The sequence below is a fragment of the Cornus florida genome, unplaced genomic scaffold (genome assembly GCF_030987335.1).
Source record: "Cornus florida cultivar Cherokee Brave unplaced genomic scaffold, ASM3098733v1 CherokeeBrave_3.0.0_Hap2_Chr02, whole genome shotgun sequence".
NCBI classification, from domain to species: domain Eukaryota; kingdom Viridiplantae; phylum Streptophyta; class Magnoliopsida; order Cornales; family Cornaceae; genus Cornus; species Cornus florida.
In genome coordinates, this window is record NW_026775572.1 from 13255435 (window position 1) to 13279618 (window position 24184).

Below are 24184 nucleotides of genomic sequence, written 5' to 3' on the forward strand. Positions count from 1 at the left end.
CCAAAATATTAATTGGGAAGAGATGTTGAGACAAAAATATATTTTTATAATTGAAAGGGTAATTGTGATTTTTTAAAAAATAATTATTATTTATCTATAAAATTAGTGTTTGAAGAGTTACTTCCTTGAAGAGTGGAGTGCAATCAATTGTAAAAAAAATAGAGTGCCAATATAACCTCCATTTAAAAATAGGGTTTAACCGTTTAAGTTAGTTTGGTGTCCAAGATTATGTAACAAAGCTGCACATGAGATGGGTAAATGGACTCAAGGATAGGTGATTTGTACAATGAATTCGTAAACCTAAATATCACAACCAAATACTGCAAGTTTAGCCTTCATGAATGTTGAATGTATTCCATGAGGATCTTTCCTCCTCGTATTTATAACATTTGATTACGTTAATATATATATATATATATATATATCCTCCATTTTTTTGAAATATTGAATTGATATTTAAGTACAGATTAATACGTGATATTTTATCCACTTAAAATTAAATTACTTTCGCATATATAGGAGACTAAACAATACACGTCTTCAATCATAAACCTGTCCATCCTAGTTATATCCAAACTAAATTCGTAAAAGAGACCTTGTTGCACCTTTATTTCCACAATGATGTTAAAAGCTTGTCAATTTAGGCTCAGTTTGTTAGGACGTAAAATATTATTTAGAAAATATTTTTTTTATTTTTTGGTATTTGGTTGTCATAAAATATTTAAGAAGAAAAAAAATATTAAAATTTAACAAAAATAATTTATCCATAAATTTTCGGCAAATTTTTTTATATGCCCGTCCGATAGACTCGACCTCAACCATAACCTCAACTTAAACATTTGCTAAATACTAACAAAGTAAAAATAAAAAAATATTCTCTGAAAAAAAAAATATTTTACAAAAAAATTTTTACGTCGAAATAAATAAACGGAACCTTAATCCTAAAAATTAGCCTAATTAAAAAAGGCTTTGATTCTGGTCCCTCGTGAATAAGCAATCATCATGTCTTATGATATCGATTTCTTTTAGATGTCTTGTAAATTAGTGGGATTGGAATTTTTTTAAAAATAAAATAATAATAAAAAAAGTGACAGGAAAATATTTTAATTCCATTTTTATCCGACATTGAAAACCCTAGAGAGCGGGACTTACCACTTGACCAGTGACCGCCAAAATAACTAACTAGAGGGCTTCTTCTTCTCTATATATACACATATCCAGGGCCAGCCCTGGCCCAAGGTGACCAAGGCGGTCGCCTTGGGCCTCAAATTTAGAGACCCACAGGGAATGGAAAAATAAAAATTAAGTTAGGACTAGTCTTGGTCGCCTTGGGCCTCAAAATTTGAGGCCCATAGGATGGGAACAAATAAAAAAAAAAAAAAGGTAGGGCAAGTTTCAGACGACACAATCTGCTTCGACACTCCGCAGGGCGCAGTCTCCGCTATCGCCTCAGGTGACAAGGTATGTTCATCCTCTCTCTCTTCTCTCTCCTTTTGCATGAATCGATCTTTTTTATATATGTTTCTTTCTTTTGTTCATCTCATCATTTGATTTGTTCTAACTTTGGTTCGTTTGATTCGGGCCTTTACATTTGTTCCAATTGTGAAAAGTAGCTTCCAAAACTATTTTTTGTGTGTGTCACTGTGTATGATGGCTATCAAAAGCTGAATGAATATATTATGGTTCTCTTAGTATTTTAATAAATGTGTGCCTTTCTACATGTGTTTTTCATGGCGATCGAGTCCATAATCTATGGCAGGTACCTTTTTTTTATTTTTTCCCTCCCTAATTCCACTCCAATCTCACAACAGCAGCAACTATACCCCTTTTCCTCATAATTTTTTGCATTTTCACATTCAATCCTACAAAAATTAAGGATCCCTTCTAGTGGGTTGAGCTGTTGAAGTAATAATTAACAATCTTTTCAAGATTCAAAGCCAAACATCGGAAATTGAAAGGATTATTAAAAATTTACATATAAAAGGTTTCACGCGAAAATTATTTTATGACAAAAAGGGAGCCTTAATGTTCAGTGTCAAGCTTGCTTTAAAAATTGTTCTTCTCTTCCTCTGTAGTTTGGAATAATGTTATAATTATATTCAAATGATATGATGTATGCTTGTATAGGGAGTAAACATAGCTGTTTTTGATGCGATAATGGAGGGCATTACTCCATCACAACCATTTATCAAGTCTGAGATGACATATAATTTTGAGTATCAAGGTGTGCCAGAAATGGCATCAAAGCTGCCAGAGGACGCATCAGTTACCCTTTTGATTCGTCATCTTCCTGAAGCAATTCCTTATGACACCCTATCTCGGCTCTTCTCCCACTATGGCGCTTCTTCTCTCCGTCCTTGTGCAAGTGGAAGGTATATGTAGCATGATTCAGAGATTCTATCTATTTGGAAACTGTATGTTTGCAAGTCCATTTTGTGTGACAACAAATTTTAGGAATTTTCTTATTGACAAACTCACATGGTTTCATTTTGATATATAAACAAACACACACACTTGGTGTTTTGGCTTAGTGGCAATGTCAGTCATTATGACTTTGAATGCCAGGGTTACATCCAGTCATCTTAAAGAATCATATGAAACGATTCTGATGTGGGAATCTTGTCTACGAAGTGTAATAGTTTTTTTTTTTTGGACATTTTCCCCACCTCCTTTTATGCAATTTTGTTAGGCACTGGTTTTATTTGTGCTACTTAGTAAATTCTTTAAAATTCAATTCAATGCAAAGCTGCTAGTTGAAGTTTTTCCATGGTCTTAATGGAAGTCGGACATTGTGCTTGTCTACCTTTTAGAACGTCTATATTTCTTTATGCTAGATAACTTTAGTGTATTGGACTGAGTGGAGGTGTCATTTTCTAGTGGCCAGGTGTTAAAGGGGTATTTGTCCTACATCGGATCCGGATGGAAAATGACGGGGGTATAAATGGGTGGGTATGCAACACTATGTAACAACTTAAGTTTTTGGGTAAATGGGCAAGCGCCCACTTGTTAGAGTTGGTATTCAAACCCAGTCCTTGATCCGGTGCCAAGCCAAGCGCCCAGCCCGGAAGGCGTCCAGGTTAGCCACTTGGTAGGCAGGGTGGCCCGACCAGAACGAGGGCGTTGCGAGTTCGGATGGGGGAGAATGTTACAAGGGGTATTTGTCCCACATCGGATCTGGATGGAAAATGAAAGGGGTACAAATGGGTGGGTATACAACATTACCCAATAGCTTAAGTTTTTGGGTAAATGGGCAAGCACCCATCCGTTACACCAAGGGTCTAGAACATTAAAAGATCAACCTGCTCGTCTAATGAAGCTCAATTTAATCTATTAGGTCGGTATGTTGTTTGTTGCATAACCAGTTTGGTGTATCTTTGACCTTGACATGAGAGTTTGTTGAGTCCCTGCACCAGCACAGTAAGGAAGAGGATGGCTGGTCTTTCTGGTGTTCATTGTTTTAAGACCTGCACAGGGTCTCAAGCCAAAAGGAAGGATGGTCATGTCAGGTAGTTGGCTACATAAAAAACTGTAGTTAAATTTTGGGAGATAAACATAGGATGCTATTCGATCAGTATCACATTCCCTTCACATTCTGTTTGAGGGTGTGTGCTAGAACAAGTAGGTGTATCCCATCACTGAAATTCCTTACTTTATTTAAACTGATCTTTGTTTGTTTACTTAAAAGAAATGCTTTTTCCTATTGCAGATTGAGAAACTGTGCATTTGTGGATTTCAAGAATGAAGCTTTGGCATCTCAAGCACAAAGGCAGTTAAATGGGTATTTATTTATCCAGCATCCATTTTTTCATAATGTTTGACTAATGTTTATATAGATTTTGGTGAATTTTGTTAGGCTCTTTTTTGCTTTATTTTCTGATGTTTTATCTGTTCCCCGAGCATAACATATTCCAAGTTCATTCATCTAAACTGGTACATGAAATAGTGTCTGATCTATTGGCTCAGTGATGTTTGCCAGGTTGCGGTTTCTGGGTAAAGTGTTGTCAGTAGAGAGAGCTAGTAAACCAACAGAGAGTAATGAACGTCAACAAAGTGAACATCAATCAGGGAAGCACTCTACATCTTTGATGAAAGATTCGACTATGAGCAAAGATCTTGGCGTGGGAACAAAATTGGGGTCCGTTACAGTTAGTGAACCCATTGCTAAACGCCTTGGTGTTGACTATCCGTTTCCTCCCCACCTTGAGTACGTTTTTCCGTTTTCATAATCTTCCCTTCATTCCATGCATTTATGACACATTCATATCTAGGATTGACAAATAAAATATAACATTTAAATGCAAGGTCTTTTTGTCATAGTAGGCAAACAAAATTAAAGATACTAGACTGGTAAACATTACTTGAAGAAAAAAGGATGGTTTATTTAGTTTTATTTTATTTTATTTTATTTTTTAAATGAGCCATGATTTTAAAATGAAGAAGATGCCACCTTAAGCATATAGGAACTCCTCATTTCTAGCGTTGTAATTTGCTTGCATGCATGCAAGTTTGCATGGCCAATGAGTCTTGTTTTTGTGATCTTTTGCCCTACTGGTTGTCAAGAACTTTACCTAATCATTGATTAAATCGAGTCTGTTGTGTCATTTTGCTTGCCTGCATCTTTTATTTGATATTACTGCACCGGAAAGTTATGTGAAAAGAAACATAATCTTTAAATAAGCTGGTGCTTCAGGAATTTTGTATTTCTTATGCAAAGCAAGAGGTGTGCTTGAAAGTCTGGCTTGTTGAATGATATTGGGCCATGTGAGCAGGTGTTATGGTACCAAGGTACTTAATAAAGTTGTATGAGTTGTTGATGTTGTAATTACAAATATTATTTCATGTTCCATCTCAAAAGTTACTTATTGAGAAAAAATATTGTTCCGTCTCAAAAGTTTTTTTGGGATTCCTGGGGAGGAGTTTGGTGTGCTATCCTGAAATTGAGATTCCTTATTCTAAAATGGACCTTCATAAAGTTATGGAGTCAATTGAGCTAATATTTATTTATTTTCTAATTTTTATTATTTTTATTATTTATTATTTATTTATTTTATTGTAACCGTTGTTTGAATGATGAAGATGACCTCTTGTAGAAAGAATCCACCATCTGTTCGAGTTTTCCATTTGCTTGGGAAAAATAGAGATATGTTTGTGTGGGTGTGTGTTTGTGAGAGAGAGAGAGAGGGAGGTATGTGTCCTCCTTTATTGAATTGCTGATTTAAAACTGAATAGAAAGAGGGGAAAGAGAGGTATACGTCCTTCTAGACAAAAAGGTACGTGATGACCAGCTGCTTAGTGATATTCTTTACAACTTCCCTCTAACTCATAAAATAAGGAAAAAGAATCTAGGAGTTTTACTAATTGATCTGAGATACCAAAGTGTTCCTTTGGAATCGCAACAATCTTTAGTTATAATGGATCCCCCGTTACATTTTGAGCGAGATTCTAGGAAGTTAGGGTGTGTGGTTTTGTTGAAGGAGGGATGGGAAAACAAGTTTTATGCAGCTGCCCTGAATAGTTAAATCAATGAGTTTATTGGCTGATTTCTGATTTGTTAGATCAAGTATACCACTTGCAGCAAGGGCAATTAATGAATTTATGCTCTCATTCTGGACTGCTAACTTATACGGAAGAGATTTACGTAGTGGATCTCTAAGCTTCATGTAGAAACCACTAAAGTTCCCTCCTACTGACTCACCTATTCCTTCATAATTAATCAAACTAACTGTTAACTCTGTCACATCGAGAACAAGACCCTCGATTCCTCCTTGATCCTCCACCACCTCAGACCTCCACCTTCGCTTTATTTTAATACTGATATGATAATTGTGGGGCTCCTTTAATCCTTCACAAGTGACACCTGTTTAGGAACTAAATTCATGCATTCTTTTTGAAACCCACTTTGACCTTCCTCTCATTACGCTGTTCTTTCATCAGCACTGCCATCCTCGCACCTTTCTCTATCATGTTTTTCAAGATTGTGATCCAGATCGTAGGATTGCACGATCCTACATGTAAACTTATCAAATTGACATGGATCTTGTGAAAAATTTGCGTAGAAGGATCTAAACCTTGATCTTCCCATTCAAATCTTAATTGTGAATCATGCGTCCTTCGGATTTTTACCTTCTTAGCTACATGATCAATACTTGCATGAACTTGTGTATAAAATATAAATGCATGCTCTCTATCTATTTTAGGAATTCTTTATTTATGAATTTAGTCTTAGTGTTTACTCATTTTGGAGATTCTACAATCCTCAATCGGATCCTACGGTCTGAGAGTAATGACCCCCTTTTGATCCAATATAGGATCCAGATCCTAATAACCTTATTCTCTTACTATCCTACAGAGTGTGACACTGCCATCTGCATGCTCTACACTCGAGTTAATGATTCGGACTTCTTTCCCATCTCTTATCAGTTATTCAGTTCTAGCTTTTGTAGTACCCTCCACTCCCACTCCCCAGCCACGGAATCATTGAAGTTAACTCTTGTAGGACCTCCTCCACTCCCCGTTTGGAAATAGTACAGCTGACCTCCCCCAAAGATGACCGCTTCATCCGAGCCTGAGACCCCTCAACTTGAGATCAATGACACTTCCAAATTGGTGTTGTGTGAGTCGTGTGATTGAGGGTGAAGAGGTGCCTGTTTGCCACTTACAAGTGCATTGCAGTGCAGAGAGAGTTATGGGCTCTCTTATTCTCTCTATTCAGGATGGAAAGGGTAATACTGTGATGCTAAGATCTATCATAGAGCAGTTGGTTGTCTGGCAAAGTAACTATGTAAACAAATGCAAGAAAATAGTTTGGAAGGTGGCCTCACTATTGTTATTCTATAGTGTGTGGAAGAGTAACGCGTGGCTTTTCAATGAAAAGATAATACCTGAACGTATTCTAAAGCATGTAGTTTTGAATTCCTTAACCATGTTGGGTCTCTCCCAGTCTTTTGAATTATTTGTATATTGCTTGTGGGACTTGTTTTCCTTCTTTTCTTTATGCTCTTGTACACTTCGTGTTCTTGATTTGCGCTCCATTGGTGCCCTTCAGTGATTTATTTATTTTTGCGTAAAGAAGGGGAAAAAAAAAATTGATGCGCTGCATATAAATGGATCATCAGATTTACAACCTTGAATTCCTACTTGATTGTTAGTTGGCCAATTTTCCTCAAATCTGGTTGCATTGAGACTATTTCTAAGTAGGTCATGGTTTTCGTGTACCAACTAAGGGAAAATTTTGACGCATTTTTGCTTCAAGGAGCAAAAATTTTACAAATTTAACCTTACTATGGATATGTTAAATTGAGAAGCTTTAATGATGGTATCTAGTTGGATGGGACTGAAATCTTAGCCTGTTCCATTTTATTTTATATTTATATATATTTTTGGTGAGTAAGAACACCTAAGTCAACAAACACCCACTATGTCCCAACTGGGACTAGGGGTGTAACTTGGGCTGGCCCAACCCAGCCCAATCCGAGCCCAACCTTAACCCGGCTTCCGGTTGGGTTGGGCTGGCCCGAGGTAACTCGAATTCGGGCTTCAACCCAAGAAGCCCAACCAAATATTTTCGAGCTGTTTGGGTTGTCTGGGTCAACCTGTTTTTTTTTTTTTTTTTTTTTTTTTTGCAATGTGTTAGCCCCCCCCTTTTAAAAATATGTCTCCACACTAGTACCATACTGTCAATATATATTTATATATAGGTGGACAAAGAATCTGAAGTTCAAAAATAATAAAACAAGGAGAAGATTTTTATTTTTGATAAGTAATAATAAAATAAAAAGACGTTCAAAAGGGGAACGCGTCCCTTATACAAAAGTGGAATTGGGGCTAAGGCCCAAAAGAATCCAAAAAAATAATTAAATCATCAGAAGAGGAGCAAGAACTCCTCTTCACGTAATTGAAAAGAGAACAAAGAATGTAAAGTTTCAGCATTGCCGTAGACGACTCCTTCCTTTCGAACATTTTACTATTTCTCTCTTTCCAGATGCACCATTATACGTAATGTGGGACAATTCTCCAGAAATCGCGTACATCCCTCCTCACACGACATCCTCTCCAGACATGAATCAAATCCTTAGTAGATCGTGGCATTACCCAACGCATCCCCGAACAACCCAAGAATAAGATTCCAACTGTCATGCGCCATAGGGCAATGTATAAGGAGATGATCAACTGACTCCCCATCTTTCTTGCATAGGTAGCACCAGTTAACTAAACAGTTGCCCCTTTTCCTCAGGTTATTAATCGTCAGAATCTTACCCCAAACAGCGGTCCAGACAAAGAAAACCACCTTAGTTGGAGCAACGGATCGCATATGGTCTTCCACGAGAAGTCACGGTTATCAAAATTAGACAGACATAAGAACAAAGAACTTACTTCGAAACGACCGTTGGAAGAAGGAACTCATGTCAAATCATCATGACCTCTGCCAACTCCCTCCTACCGATACAAATGATCTAGAAAAATGCATACCTCGTCCAACTCTCAATCTTGAAAAGAATGCCGAAAGTGCACGTCCCACGTAATCCCACTACTATCAAGCCGATAACAGTCAGTTACGTAGGCGTGTTTATCAATTGCAATACTGAATAATCTAGGAAATGTACGAGATAAAGGCTGATCACCACACCAAAGATCTTCCCAAAAACGAACGCGACTTCCATCACGAACTTTGAATTTGATATGAGCAGAAAAGGCATCCCATCCCTTCCGAATGGACTTCCACATCCCAACTCCTCCCACAAGAGAAACCAGACGTGTAGACCAACCGCCAAAGGATAAAAATTAATAAGCACGACAAATCGGCAAGAAATAGGCCTGAAAATTATTTTTCATAAAAATATGGGTTATATTTTTACTTATATATATATAAATTTGGTAAGCCTCTATATAAATACACACACACACACACACACACACATAACATATGTCAATATATATATATATATATATATATATATATATATAAATATATAAATTGACAAAAAATTTAAAATTCAAAAATAGTAAAACAAGTAGAAGATTGGGATACCATCAAAATACCAAAGGATAAAAACTAACAGGCCAGAAAAATCGGCAAAAAAATAGACCTTCCATAAAAATATAGGTTATATTTATTTTTACATATATATAAATTTGGATTTCCAAAAATAATTAAAATTTTTTTTTTTTGGTAGGCCTAATTTTTTTTTTTTAAAAAAAGAGAGTTCAAAATAGAATATAACCCAAAAAAAAAAAATCTACTGCCAAACAACCCTCTCTCTCTACATCAAATTTTTTTCCCCAAATGTTCATATCACAAACTAAATATTGGAATTATATATATAAAACAGCAGCAGAGGAGGAGGGAGAGGGAGATGCAGCAGAAGAGGAGAAGGAAAACGCTGGTAGAGGAGGAGGGTGAGGGAGACGGCGGCAGCGGTAGCGGCAGAGGAGGAGGACTGGAGGAGGAAAACCGCGGCGGTGGCTTCATATATATATAGCGGCGGGCTTCATATACATATAGATACGTATATATATTATTTGGAAGATAAAAAATAAAAAATATTGGATTTTTTTTTTTTAATTTTGGGTTTTGGGTTGTGTTCGGGTCGAGCTCGAGCCCAACCCGAAAGTTTTGATAAAACTCAACCCAATTTGAGCCCGATTTGGGAATTTAAAAAACCAAGTTTCAAAATTTTCGGCCTGGATTTGGGTTGGGCTGGGTTAGCCCGCCCAAGTTGCACCCCTAACTGGGGCATGTTATGCCAGGATGAGGAAATACCACTTGAGATAGAGGCTCAGTGGTACCTAGCCTCTTCAATACTTACATAGAAACTATAGTTACTGGAATATTTACATCTGTTAGTTCGTTTTCAGTACATTGACATGGTAAACGGTTGTATACTTGGACCTATGTTGTTCATCTTGTAATTCATATTTGGAAATATTTGCATGCTTATGTGCAGAGATTTTCCAAGATCGGTATGCATCTGGTTAAATTAACTATTTGTGGTGTAGGTATGCATATCCTCCACCAGATGGAAATATTCTGACCAACATAGTAAATGCCCTTATTGCTGTTCCGCGATTCTATACACAGGTTAGTTTTTCTTCTGTTCCCATGATCATTTTTTATTTAAATGTAAATCAGGTGGCCACTTTGTTTATGATTCACACATGTGGTTTCAGGTGTTGCACTTGATGAACAAAATGAATATACCTGCTCCTTTTCGTATGGCACTGCCCACACCACCTCTACCACCTTCAGTACTTGCGCCGCCCCCACCTCCACCCCCACCCCCTCCTTCTGTAGCTACTAAGCCTCACTTGACGGATCTATCAAGTGATGAGTCTGAAGTGGAGTCTTCAGATGAGGTAATCTCTGCTACTATTTTGGTATAGCCCAACCCGCTTACAATATGTATGTATATTGGAAATATGCGTGGATATCTTCAGTTTTTAGACATGACTCGACTTCTGGAGCATTTGATCTGATAGCATGTTTTACATAAAATAGAAGGCCATTACCAAGTGTTGGTCTCACACTCTCACTATAACCTCCAGCAGAGGCTTTTAGTCACAAAAAATGACATGCTAAGCCTGAAGAGTGTGGTGAAAAAGTGCACTTCACTCTCCTACTCTCCTACTCTCCGCTTATTTTCTGGTCAGCTAAAATTATGGTGTTTCTTTCAATATTTGCAAAGCATGTTGACTATGTATTTGTCATTATTCATACGCTTTACTGCTCTTTAGTATTCTTTTTTTAGTTAACTGTTCTCTTTAGTATTACTACAATCATTTCCTTTTTCATGCTCTTTGCACAGTTACATATTGTATTATATTGCTTGCTTACGTAAAAGAAATTCATGTTAGCATATTTTGATTGTTTGCAATTGCGTGGCATTTTAAAGGAAGCTGATGACAGAGCCTATTCCGTTGGAGGTCCTACTGTAGAGAGACCTAAACGGAAGCGCTTCAAGAGCGAATCTATTGTTGGTCCTGCAGTTAATAAAGATGTGGCTCATGAGGCTGTTGGACTGAAACCTGCCAGCTTGGTCCCTAAGGAGATCCCAGTGATAAAAAAGAAGAACGCCATCTTACAGGTCTAGCCTTCCCCATTTTAGAGAAATAACTAAATAAGTACTTGAATGATCTTTTCTCTTTTGAATTTTTGATATGTTGGGGTCTTGGTTTGGTTGCAGATCAAAATTGTGCCTAAACAAATTCAGAGTGAGCAAACAGAAACTGACATCAAGAAAGATCTAGACGAGCCAGAAAATCTGGATTTAGATTTTAAACCTTATGCAACCCCAGAAGAATTGGAGAGTGGAAAGTTGCCTCCGGAGGAAATCTTGTCACTTCCAATGTTTAAGGTAGGCATTAGGCACAATTTGAATTTACTGTCTTTTTGCAACCTAATCCATTTGTTGGCTAATTTAATTGATTTAATTTACTTCTGCCACAAATTCGTCACTGAAATACATGTATGTGTGACATATAAACGTGTGCTGGTAAATCTTTGTAATCTTCCTTTTATACATTTTAATACTTTACATAATTTTTTCCCTTATTTTTCCTAGGTAATCTTCCTTTTATATATTTTAATACTTATCCAGGATTTAATTATTATGTGCTGCTGATATAAAGATTTATATAAATTTTTTTCCTTATTTTTCTTAAGGAAAATTACCACCAAGTCATCCTACTTTTCTTATTGAAAGACAAATAAGCCCTAAAAATATCCTTTAGGACCAATAAGTCCAACTTTCCAGATTTTTTTCCTTTTAAGTCCAAAGTCACGAAATCTTCCATTTATACACTTAACAAAATTAGATATAAAATTTAGACTCAAACTTTCATATATACACACTACAAAATTAGACATAAAATTTGAATAAAAGAAAAAAAATACATTTTAGTTATTTTTTTTATAGGATAATTAATTTTTTGGAACTAAATTTGTGTATTCTACATGAGTTTTTTTTAATTGAATTTAAATTAGATTAATGATTATTTAAACTCTTAATGGAACATTATTAAGTAAATAACACTTAAAAGGAATATATAAAAAAATATATTATATATCAATTCTTCAATAAGTTTATAATTACAAAAAATTACTTCTATTTAGTAAGGGTATAACTGGGAGATTTAGTTATTTAGGACTTAGAAAAAAATCTCAAAAATAGGGCTCATCGGTCCTAAAGGATATTTTTAGGGCTTATTTGTCTTTCAATGAGAAAAGTAGTACTTCGTAGTAATTTTCCCTTTTTTCTATCCGCCTTTGTGTGTGTGTGTGTGTGTGTGTGTAAGTAAGTATGAGCGCCAATGTCATGGATTTTGACTAAATAGAAAATTGTCTATCTTCTGCATCTTAGATGACAATATTTTTGCCAAACTGGAATACATGAAATAAGGAAGGATTTTGTATGGGAAATTGGAAGTGTAATAAGCTTATGCTGCTTTACTTGCTGGCTGTTTTTGGACAGATAAGATTACCAATCTCCATCAAACTCTTCTAGAAATTTGACAATTTATTTTATTGTCATGAACTTAGTTAAACTTCAATCACTATCAAAGTGAGCTTAAATCATGGAAATTTGTTGAGATGTAGTGCTGAAACACATCTGAAATATACGAGGTTAAGCATTGGAGAAACAGAAATACTGTCTGAAGATCATGGGAAGTAGGATATCAGGTTTATAATCGTCTTTCAGTGAGAAAAGTAGGATATGGTAGTAATTTGCCCTCTTTTTTGAAGCTCACTAGTAAGCCAGATATATATTGGTATCAGGTCCCGGTGCAGTGAGAAGTCACTTTTGCCCAATGGGGCTCACGAGATGAGAATCCTAGGTGGAGATCTGATCTGCCACTGAAGAACCTCTGAAGGGTCCAAGGAAGAGCTGGTGACCTCGTTTTGATAAGATCCCTTCAGGTTAGGACAGATTGAAGACTCTGTCCAGGTTCTTTTTTGGTAGGTGGTCAGATTCCTCTTCCTTTCCGAACTATCTCTCTTCCCTCTCCGTGATGAGGTCAAACGAGGGCTCTGCTGCGGGATTAGCGACAATAATTCTTCCAGCAATCATCAAGCCTTATTCACCACGCCAATACTCCATTACCATCCCTAGTTCAGATTGGGGATAGGCCTGAATATGAGATCCCAATCATAAGGGATCGGGAATGAGGAAGTGTTGCAGCTACATATTGCCATCCCTAATTCGTTTTGTTAATACAAAACCACTTTTAATGTGATCAGATCACTATTTTATTAGACATGATATCTATATTTATATATATTTTTCTTTGTTCTTTGTTCTGTTATGTAAGAGGAAGGTCATGCTCCTCGATTGATGATTTCTTTGATCTTTTGGATGCTATTGGTCCTTAGGTCTTTTTTCTTCTTGTATTAGGTACGCGTTCCCCTTTTGAACGCTTTTCTAATATACTTTTTACTTATATATATATATATATATATTGATAAGTAAGACAATTGTATAAAAGCCCTCAGAAGGGGAGCGAAGCCCAAGAGAACTACACAAGGCCAAAAAGGGCCTCTAAACTTTCAAAGAGTCCAAAAAATCAACAATCTCCTCTAAAGATGAATAATTTCTCCCTACAACCCAACAAAAAAAGAGTGGAGATAATAGAGAATTTAAGCATAGAAATAAGATTCTCTTTTCCTTCGAAAGATCTCCTATTCCTCTCGAGCCAAATACACCACCAGACACACAAAGGCGGAACCCTCCAAGCATCCCGGACTTGGACCCCTACTGTACAACCTCTCCAAGCCTCGATTAACCCTCTGGAGGATTTGGGCATGACCCACTAAACCTCAAACAATCCAAGTATCAAATCCAAACAGTCCCTAGCCACGGTGCAGTGCAAAAGGAGGTGATCCACCGTCTCCTTAGCACGAAGGCACATGCAACAATAGTTGACCACCACCTGATTCCTTCTCCTTCTCAAATTATCCTGTGTCAAAATCATCCCTAAAACAGGCGTCCAAGCAAAGAAGGCCACCTTGAGGGGGGCCTTGGAGTGCCAAACAGCCTTCCATGTGAAAGGTGCCCTTGGCACCTCTGTAAGACAGCCAGAGAAGGATCGAGCATCAAAACGACCCTGAGAAGCAGGGACCCACACCCAACCATTAGAATCTCCACCCGTGATTTCCTGGCGATACAACAATTCCAAAAAACCAATGGCGTCCTCAATCTCCCAATCCTGAAAATGCTCCTGAAGCGAACATCCTAAGACAATCTCCCGCTATCAAGCCGATGATAGTTGACCACCATGGCTTGCCTATCTGTGGCAATCCTGAAGAGCCGGGGGGAAAGCTAGAGCAAGAGGTCGATCCCCACACCAAACGTCCTCCCAAGATATGCTTAATTATGTAATTCATTTGCATCCAAAGGATCTTAACCATAAAGATAGTACATTCCACAACATTTAGTTGGCGTGCTTAAATTTTATCTGTTAAGTTACTAATTTGAAGTCTGCAATTTATGCAGAATTATACGGCTGGGAATCCTGCGACTGTGCTATACATAAAGAACTTGGCAAAAGATGTGGTTGCTGACGACTTCTACTTCATATTTGGTGAGCACAAAAGCTGTGATGCATGCTAAATCCCATTTTGACCTTTCAATTACTCCACTAGTACCTTCCCAGAAACCTGATGGTTATCATAAAGAAATAAAAGTTCTTGTGTGATCATACTTTTGAGGAATTATTATCCTGCAATTCCATCAAGTCGATTAAACATGAATATTGAAGTGTGCCATTTTTGTCATGACAGTTCTGGTTTATTTTCTCACTTATGATGTATTGCATATCTGTATTTCAAAGTGCCTTCATTAGTTTTTACTTATTTTTAAATTATCAGAAGGAAAAATTTCTTTATATTATCTTGCTTATGATGTGGTGTAGGATCATTGTTTGGAAGCAATGATGCAGCTAAATCTGGACTTAGTGTGAAGTTAATGCAGGTGAGGTATCTTGATTTACATTTTACTTCTAGATCATTTACTTCTTACAACTTTTAGTTGAATTATTTCTTCTTTTAAAATTGTTCACTTTTACGTAATTTGAGAGCAATACTGGGTCAGAAATAGATTCAAAGAACTGCAGATGGAAAGGACAAAAAAGGAAAGATAAGAAATATTATTATCTGCAAACTTTACAGTTGTGACATTGCCTATGTATGATGATTGAAGTTTCTAATCAATTTTCTTTGGTATTTAAAACGTCTAAAGATAATCAACATTCTTCTTAGCTGGAATGTTTCGAGCTTGTCAAGAATGGCAGAGAGAGCCAGCTTAGTTTAGTCATGAGTTATGAGAATCTAGATCCCTTATTGCAATGCTTACCCATTCTTGTTTGGACTTCATTCCCTCTTTCATCAACTCATGGAAATGAACAATTGATTGATCTGTAGTCATTACTAGTTTCATGTAAATTTCCAAACTATTTAAACGGGGTGTTCTTGTGTGATCTTCTTCTTCTTTTAATTGTTATTCAAGTTGCAAGGAGTATTACACCTTTACACCTAAATTTTCTAAATTTGTAATCCCTTTGTGTTTAAAATTTTAATTATACATCTCAACATACTCATTTACACTTTCTTATGATACATCTCTCTTAGGACATGGTAAGTCTGGACCTAGAGTTGCACTCTTCTCCTCTAGTGAATTGATTAGCTTCGGAATTGTATCCTTGTGAATTTTTATATTTGGAGCTTTCCACGTGAATTGCAGTGTCCATATTTAAGAAAACATTCCATGCTGTATGTTATTTGTGGATGACATTGTATTAATAAATACTTCTAAAGAAGCCTTCACAACAAAATTAGAAATGTGGAGAAGGGCATTAGAATCAAGAGGCCTGAAAATTAGTAAAACTAAACAGAACATATGGAGTCTAAATTTAATAAAGTAGTATATGATGACAATATAAAGATTACAATTCAAGACCAAATAGTTACTCAAAATAACTATTTTTGTTACCTAGGATCAATATTACAAAAAAGTGGTGGGATAGATGGTGATAAAGTAAGTAGGATTGGAGCTGGGTGGACAAAATGGAGGAAAGCTAGTGGTATCTTTTGTGGCAAATGAAAACCAAATAAATTAAAAGGAAATTTCTATAGGATGGTTATTAGGCCAATACTATTGTATGGAGCAAGAGTGTTGGGCTTTGAAAAAGACACAAGTACAACGCATTCATGTAGTAGAAATGAGGTGATAGGATTCACTAGAAAACATAAGATAAATCATGAGTGTCTGAGGAGAACATTAGGTATAGTGCCTATTGATGATAAAATTAGGGAAAGTAGACTTAGGGTTGTATGGATTCAACGTCTGATGATGCACCGGTTAAATGAGGAAGAATGGTTTGCCTTGAAGGGAAGCGACAAAGAGGCCAACCAAAACTTACGTAGGATGAAGTAATTAGAAACAATTTCAAAAAATTGATTCGGAGATTTTCAATGATAAAACCACTTGCAATAGAACGAATCCTTGTAGGATAGGGCTATGTTGAGGGTGTCGAACCTCAAGGACCGTGTTGGCAGTGTCCAGTGTAAAATTACTTCAGATTTGATTCAAGAGAGAGATTGATTGGTGTTTTAATTACTTCTAATTGCAATTGCATTCACTTTATAACTTCAAATAGCTTCTTCAGATATGGATGGATGTGAAGGCCTTAAATATGTTAAGTTTGAGCTTACACAAAAAGATTTTGTGTCTCAATGATGAAAACTATTAGAAAGCCTTTACATTGGGAACATTCCTTTTAATAGAAACCATGTTCATGAGTATGATATAATCATATTGGTTGTCAACATTTGCATCCACATCAGATTACGATGGTGGCTCAAATTTGAACCCTGATAGTAACTGCAACCTTTTGAGATTTCAGGAGGGAAGAATGAGGGGCCAAGCTTTTGTGACATTTCCATCTGTTGAACTAGCCCATCATGCCTTGGTATGTTTGTTACTTAGAGTGGTTTGATCTGCCAGTTGTCTTCTGCTTGTAATTTTGTTTTTTATTTTCATGTAGAGTATTTTGTGCATGCTTTATTTCGAAAAATTGAAATCCCTCTCTGAGCAATGAACAATGCATCCATTAGAAAGAGTCTTAAAGGTAGCATCCATTTGTCCTCTCTGGTAACTTGCCAAAAGACGAATTGGGTTTGTCACTTTGTCGTAGTATTTAATTGCTTAACTAGTTCAGTGATTGTTATTTTATGTCATTGTAAGCAGATGATTTATAAAAACTGGAATATCTAGTTAAGTGCTCATCTTTTTATTATGTGAGCGGATGATCTATAAAAACTGGAAAATCTCCCTAAGTGAGCGATCCTCTAGCTGCTAAAAGGATTTGAGGCATTTGCAAGCAGCTAGCTCTTGACTTGATTAACAGCTCTGTTAAGCTCAATTATTATTTAATTGAGCATGGTTTTTGAGCTCAATCACTTGGTGAGATGAGTTCAATAATAGTGCCAAACTCACATTAGCTTGTCTCATCATTAGTTACAAGAATAGCCCCTGAGCTTGAGGTACCCAAGAATAAAATGAGCCCTGCCTGAACCAAATGCCTTTACTTTTGAGTGCAAGTTGGAGTACAGGTTGAACTGGTTGGTACTCTGTACAGCTCGGCCCATTTTACAAAATTATTTATACCCTTGTAGTAGTCCCCAAAAATATGAACAGATGAATTTTGTTTTTTAATAATTAAAAAAAAAAACTTAAACTAAAAATACAGGGTTCTCATCTCACCTTTGCATGCATCCACGTGACTGATGTCATGTGGTGCCTCTCCAGCAGCACGGCATTCCCTATTGAGGGATGCTTATTAGGCAGGGCTGGGCGAGCCCAAAATTTTAAGCCAAGGTCTGCTGTGTAGTGCAATCCTGGAGGTTCTTCGGGCTTATTAGTGTTGGGCCAGGTTCAGAAAAACCTTTTTTCTTTCATATAAATTATATAGAGTCTAACCAATCATGTGGGTTTGAACTTTGCACCACTGACTATTGATCTATAAAAGCAAATACTCGACAGGTATAAATTGTTTATTTATATGAATCTTTAGAGAAATATGTAATTAAAAAATATATAAATATACATGCATAAATACATATATACATCTATGTATATCTATGAATGATTTACATATACACACATATATACACATACATTCGTATGTCTACATTTACACATACGTACGAAGGATTCTTGTTCTCTCCATTGATCTCAACAAAGATGCTTAGACATTTCACTGAAATTGGTTAGGGCTGATCTCATATGTTAGAATGGACTTAGGAATGGAATGACCGTTCTTTTATGTATTTTATTCCAATGTTTGTGTATATTTGGGCTTAAATGCTTGTTCTCGACAGAATGATTAATGTCATTGATGTTGGGTTCCCACTCCCTCCCAACCTTTAAGGATTGGAATTTTTTTTTTCAATGGGGGAAATAAAAAGTGCCCAACTAATTTTGTAGTCCCAATTTTCTTTTGTGTGTAAATGAGTATGCTTTTTATTATCAAAACCAAAGGTTAGGTCTATCTTCACAAAGGCATTGAGTGACAAGGAATTGGTTCTTTTCGTTATCACTCCCAACTTGGGGAAATACTTTGTCATTTCTTTCTTCTTTGGAATCAGTCATAACTTAATTGGATTAATGCCTCTTCTGTATTTTTGCAATGTACATTGGTTACTCTCTTTTTTGTATAAGTTTTTGGTAATAAATTTTCATTCTTTAAACTCGAGCAATTTATTTATTTTATACTTTGGAGTCTGTTAAATGCATAAAGTTTCACTTGGGACACATGGCATGTTGGCATGTGTATAGAATGTGTTCGGTATTTTTTCTTGGATATGTACCTCGCTAGCTTATATTGATATATAAGTTATCACAAGCATATATAATTTTAGTCATGTTTTTAAAGTATCTACATTGGAACATACTATTTTTCATAAAGACGCTATTTTACTCGATTAAATGGAAGAACTTGAAATATATATATATAGTTTTGTCCCCATATCATTGTATTTTGAAAAATTGGTAAACCCAACACTTAAATACATACTTGCACTCAATACACAAATCTTGTTGCCTTTTAGGGTGATTTTACAAATCATTATTTCCTAAACTACATTTTTTTTTTAATTTATAAATCCTTATTGTAAATCATTGTCGTCTTAATTCAACAACATAAGCTACACTTTTCAGTTAGGTGTCATTCATTGTTTCATGCTTCGGGCAGGTTCATTCAGACCACTTACAATACACGGCTCTACAAAGGACTGGGTTGGGTTAGGAGCGTTTTCAATATGATTCTATTTTCTGTATTTGTCTTTGTATGTCAGTGTGTCTACTTTCTAATCTGTGCAATTTACCAAATTATCCATTGTCCACAAGAGTGCGTCTTTGGCCCCTGATCTCCCAATTCCCATGAAATATGTAGCATGAACACTTTTCCCAAACACACTTTCACGAGAAATAATGTGTTCATAAAATGAAACCTGTTTTATAAGATATGATATTAGGCATCTTGAAGATATGTATATAAATTGAGCTTTTGGCCAGAATTCAGATATTAAAGTGGAAATGTCGTGAGAGAGGATAGTAATAAGCTTGGCTCCAAAGGCTGTTGAATTGGCTATAATAGTATTTTGGGAGGGGTGGGGGTGTTTATCTGATTGATGTTTAAGATGTGCTCTGGGCTGTCTATTTTCCCTGGTTGCAGCAGAGGAGTGATGTTGCAGTGAGCGTTAGGATTGAGGTGCTAATTGTATGTGATCTTACTCAATAGTAATATGAGGAAGTGATAATTGTATGTATTTCTGGTTGGAAGTGATCTTACTCAATGGTAATATGAGGGCATGCCCGGTCTTAGCCTATTCTTTGGTTGGTTGGTTTAATGAAAGCTTGGAAAAAAAGGTAGAAATAGACACATTTATGACAGAATAGAAGTAATACAATTCAAATAAAAAACATAAATAAAATGAGAGTAGACAGATTAAGATAGTTTGGTCATATGCAATGAAACTCCTTTCTTATTAATTACTGTTTTACCATTAACCTGAACTTTGGATACTTGTGCCAATTTAGAGACCTTTCTTAGTCCTTAGCTATGACCTATTCCTCGTTGCTAGTGAGGATGTCACTTCGAATTGTGCAGTCAAATATTCTTGCATATCTTTTAGATCAAACTGTATTCAGATATAATTAGTGTTATTTCTTCTTTTCTTGTGCGTCAAGAAAATGATGAAACAAGTTCCAATTATATTCACAGAAAGGCATCTCTTCCGACAGGGACAGAAACAGCCTTCAGGCTTACCTATTGCCTATATAAAAAAAATATGATGAAACAATTTCATAATTGCTTATTGGGTGGCTAAGTTGATTGGTTTTAGGTCGCATTTTTTTCAACCTTAAATTTATGATACCAGATTCATTTAACTGAGCTGCTTGATCCTGTGCTAATGATGTATTTTGCTTAAAAATTTTAGGGAAGTTGGCTTGCTTGGTTTGTAACTCCGAAAACAGTTCTCAAGAACTCATAATACAGCAAATTGTTCTCTTTGAACAATCTTTTATAGTTCTCTATAAACAGACATTTTTATAACCGAGTTTTTAGAAAACTGAACCATGCAGAGTTTTTTGTACAATTTTCAGTTTATGAGAACAGAAAACTGTTTCCATAATTACAACCCAAGCAGGCCTGAATAATGTAGGTATTAATAACTCAATTCAGCATTTAATTTTGAATAATCAAGTACTTATTTAATTAAATGTGGTTTATAACGTGATTTGGATACCACTTATGATGAATTCCACATAAATTTTTAAGTGAAAAAGACCACTTTGCACTAAACACTTAAAATTCAAACTAACAAAAAGATAACTTATTATTAGCACTTAAAATTTTCATTACCTAATATTCCGTATTATTCAACAGCACCATCAACATTTGCAGTTTACCTTTGTGCAAAATTTTGATCATGTGCTGATAGTTTTGAAATAGAAGGTCATCTTCTTATTCCCGTATAATATTATTGTTTGCAGAATCTAGTGAATGGATATGTTTTTAAAGGCAAGCCAATGATCATCCAGTTTGGCCGGAATCCTACAATTGACAAAGCAAATTAAGCAGAACCGCTTAAATAATGGAAGTTCTTTTTTCTACTCCTATCATTTTTGGTCACTTGCTCATAATTATTTTCTTATTCTATATGAGCAAACTGGAAAGAAAAAGCAGTTGAGGTAACTGTATTATTTTACTTTGTTCAACGTGCGCCTTTGTGTCATTTCATTGGGATTCCCTTCAAATTTATATCTATTTACAGATTGATTTGGCCTGCAGGGGTGCACACGAGGGACTCAAGCCTGCTGCTAGTGGTATGTAGAGGCGGCCATTGACCAATTATGACACTCCTGCTCCAGTCCTATTGCTAATGGTGTTTATGATTTTGAGCAAATCAGGGAGCACACCCATTGAATGAGTTGGAGGGAGACTTTCGGAATCAGCTGGTCCAAAAGATGAAGACACCGGAAAAAAAAATAAAAAATGGACGACACACCGGAGGATTATGGCAGCGAGGCAACCACATGACCTATGATGATGATTATAAAGGATTTATTGATCTGTTTCTTTTACTTCACATTTTTTTTTTTTCTCTCAGGAAAGTACGAGGAAAAATCATCATTTTGTGGTTAGAGGAGAAATTGAATTGTTTTCGTGTTTCTAGCTTGTTTGATTTTCAAACGTAATTATTCTTTGCTTCTCATTTTCAATTTAGATTAATTTATGATTATTTATTTTATTTTGGATGAAGTATTTGTACTAGATGTTAAAAAAAAAAAAAAAAAAAAAAAAAAAAAATGGTTTCGGTGCTTTCTTAGCTCCTCTTGTACGGCGCACTTTTTATTGCCACTCATCTCAATCCAAATTTCATTTCGTTTTCATTTGTCAAATAGCCAAATTGAAAAATGTCCGTGAAACCACAAACAGTCCTTTTGTGTATGAAATGTTATTATAGAAGTTGAGTATCTGACCAAACGAGATTGTTAACCCGAAATGTTATTATAGAGGTAGAGTATCTAAGTCGTTAATCCAAACGAGTTTGTTAACAAACATAACATGGTGCTATATGCACAATTGACACAATTTTTATTTGTTTTTTATTTTTATTTTTTCATGCTTCGAAAGACAACTGCTATGGATTTAATTACATTATTGATTTACTAAATTTTGATGTTTTTGACCACTTTCATTGCGCGGGAATTTTATAAATTTTTTTTTTTGGGACAAAATTAAATAGCTTTTGATAAATTGTATTTTTTCTTCATTCAAAAAAAAATAAATTTTAAGCTTATTTAAAAAAAAAAAATTTTAAGCTTTGGACCAAATTAAATAAGCTCGCGTATTTTTTTTTTTTTTGGGGGATAAAATTAAATATTTATTTATTTATTTGACAAAATTAAATAAGCTTTTGATAACTTTCGCGCTTTTGTTACATTCTAGCTCCCTCTTGGGCCTTTTTTATGAACTATGCATGAGGTGCAGTTCCACCTAGCTTATGAAACGATTCGTTTTGGATGCAGTGGATTTTTTCTTCGTAAATAAGTACATCAAGATCGTAAATAAGTACATCAGGAGGATCTTCACTATTGCTACAAGGTCGTGAACCAATCAGTGGCTAGAATTCAGTCTAAAGTTTTTCACTTCCGTGTGGAGGTTATAAATTGACAGATTACAGAAAAATGTATGTGAGAGTTTCACTATATAAGTTTTATAGAAGTTGTCTATATCTACATCTCGTGAGTGATTTACCATGTCTCACAGTAAAGTCGCCCAAATGTGAAACAGAGGTTACTTAAGACGAGTAGTTTACCGAGGTTGTCCATGAGTGTAAAAATGTTTGCCACAGGCCCACAGTTACACATACATTTCACATCTGTTACAAGTGACTGCAAAAACCTTTTACAGATGTTGGCCACAACAGTCGCCTGCAAAACCATAACTAAGAGTAAATGGTATGCAACACCTCTCTTGTCTTTGTCTTTGGCAGGGGACAACAATAGCAAATTATTACAAGTCGCCTGTAAAATGTCACACCTCTCTTGTCTTTGGCAGGGTACAACAATAGCAAATTATTACAAGTCGCCTGCAAAAATGGTGTGTAGTTTACAGAGATGGTCCATAACTGAGAGTAAATGTCCTCCAACAGTTACGCCTAATTTCACACTTCTGGAACTATTTTAATAAATAAATTAAAAAAAACAAATTCAACATATTATATAATAGCCTTTGAGAGGTAAATATTTTACACATCTCTTCTAATGATGTCTTTATCAGTAAAGATTAACAGAAAGCACTAGAAGTTACCCACCAAGAGTAAGTAAATATCATGTAAAAAGATCTTTTCGTGACCACATTCTAGAAAGATTATAAACATAAATGACTCTAACTAAAAATAAACTGCTTAATTTGTTATGTAAAAATTTATATATACACCCTACAGATCTGGTGGGAATTTTTAATTAATGTTCCTTTTCTAAAATTTCTGCCCCAAATGCAAAAGTAAAGGCTGACACTAGCAATTCCTCCACGGAAGAGTTCTACTGAAAGCAGATGAAGATTTAGAATCTAAAAAGAACAATTAATTCAAATGTGATCAATGTGAATCTTAAGAAGCTTCAAGCAAAGCCAAGAAGGAGGAGAAAAATATAGTTAAAACATTTGCATTATTTGAATAATGCATCTAAAACAAGAACTTAGAGGGATTTAATCCAATCGAAAGAAAATTTATTTTATTAATCTTTGTAATTATTGACATTGGATGATGCCAAAGCTAACTCATGAAATTTAGTTTTATGTGCATTTAGATCAATCTTTGATTATTCATTCAATTTTGAATTAATTATTCAGATTATAAACGGACTTGCACTAGAAATTAAAATTTTGGCACAAGTGAAACTCTCTGTAATTATATAGCTCTCATCTCAGCCCAAATTTCAATTCCTTGTCAAATAGCCAAATTAAAGAATACCCTGATACAGTGAAGCTACAGAACAGTCCTTTTGTTCATGCCATGTTGTTGTTCTCATAGAAGTCCAGTGTCTTGAGACATGAATAAGTGTATATAAATTATTTGTCTATATTGTTGACTTTCAATGTTTATGTTATTTACTTTATTTAT

The 24184-nt window shown here is 35.4% G+C and overlaps 1 protein-coding gene across 10 annotated transcripts; it reads left to right on the forward strand.

Annotated features, from left to right (window-relative positions):
- The first annotated feature begins 1341 nt into the window (after positions 1-1341).
- Positions 1342-21805, forward strand: LOC132293713 (U11/U12 small nuclear ribonucleoprotein 65 kDa protein). Of its 10 annotated transcripts, none has more exons than XR_009477900.1 (14): positions 1342-1461; positions 2128-2372; positions 3707-3778; positions 3977-4204; positions 9997-10078; positions 10168-10353; positions 10890-11081; positions 11181-11351; positions 14487-14574; positions 14905-14963; positions 16894-16959; positions 21048-21245; positions 21346-21380; positions 21465-21805. XR_009477900.1 is itself a non-coding variant. In XM_059791304.1 (13 exons), exons 1-12 carry the CDS (start codon positions 1357-1359, stop codon positions 21129-21131), a joined length of 1578 nt encoding a protein of 525 aa, XP_059647287.1. In that variant the 5' UTR covers positions 1342-1356; the 3' UTR covers positions 21132-21150; positions 21345-21805. The 10 variants fall into 10 exon arrangements, 5 of the variants coding, with proteins under 5 accessions (XP_059647287.1, XP_059647289.1, XP_059647286.1 ...); XR_009477901.1 differs by having other exon boundaries at positions 21048-21150; positions 21345-21380; XR_009477899.1 differs by having other exon boundaries at positions 21048-21380.
- Positions 21806-24184: the final 2379 nt, after the last annotated feature.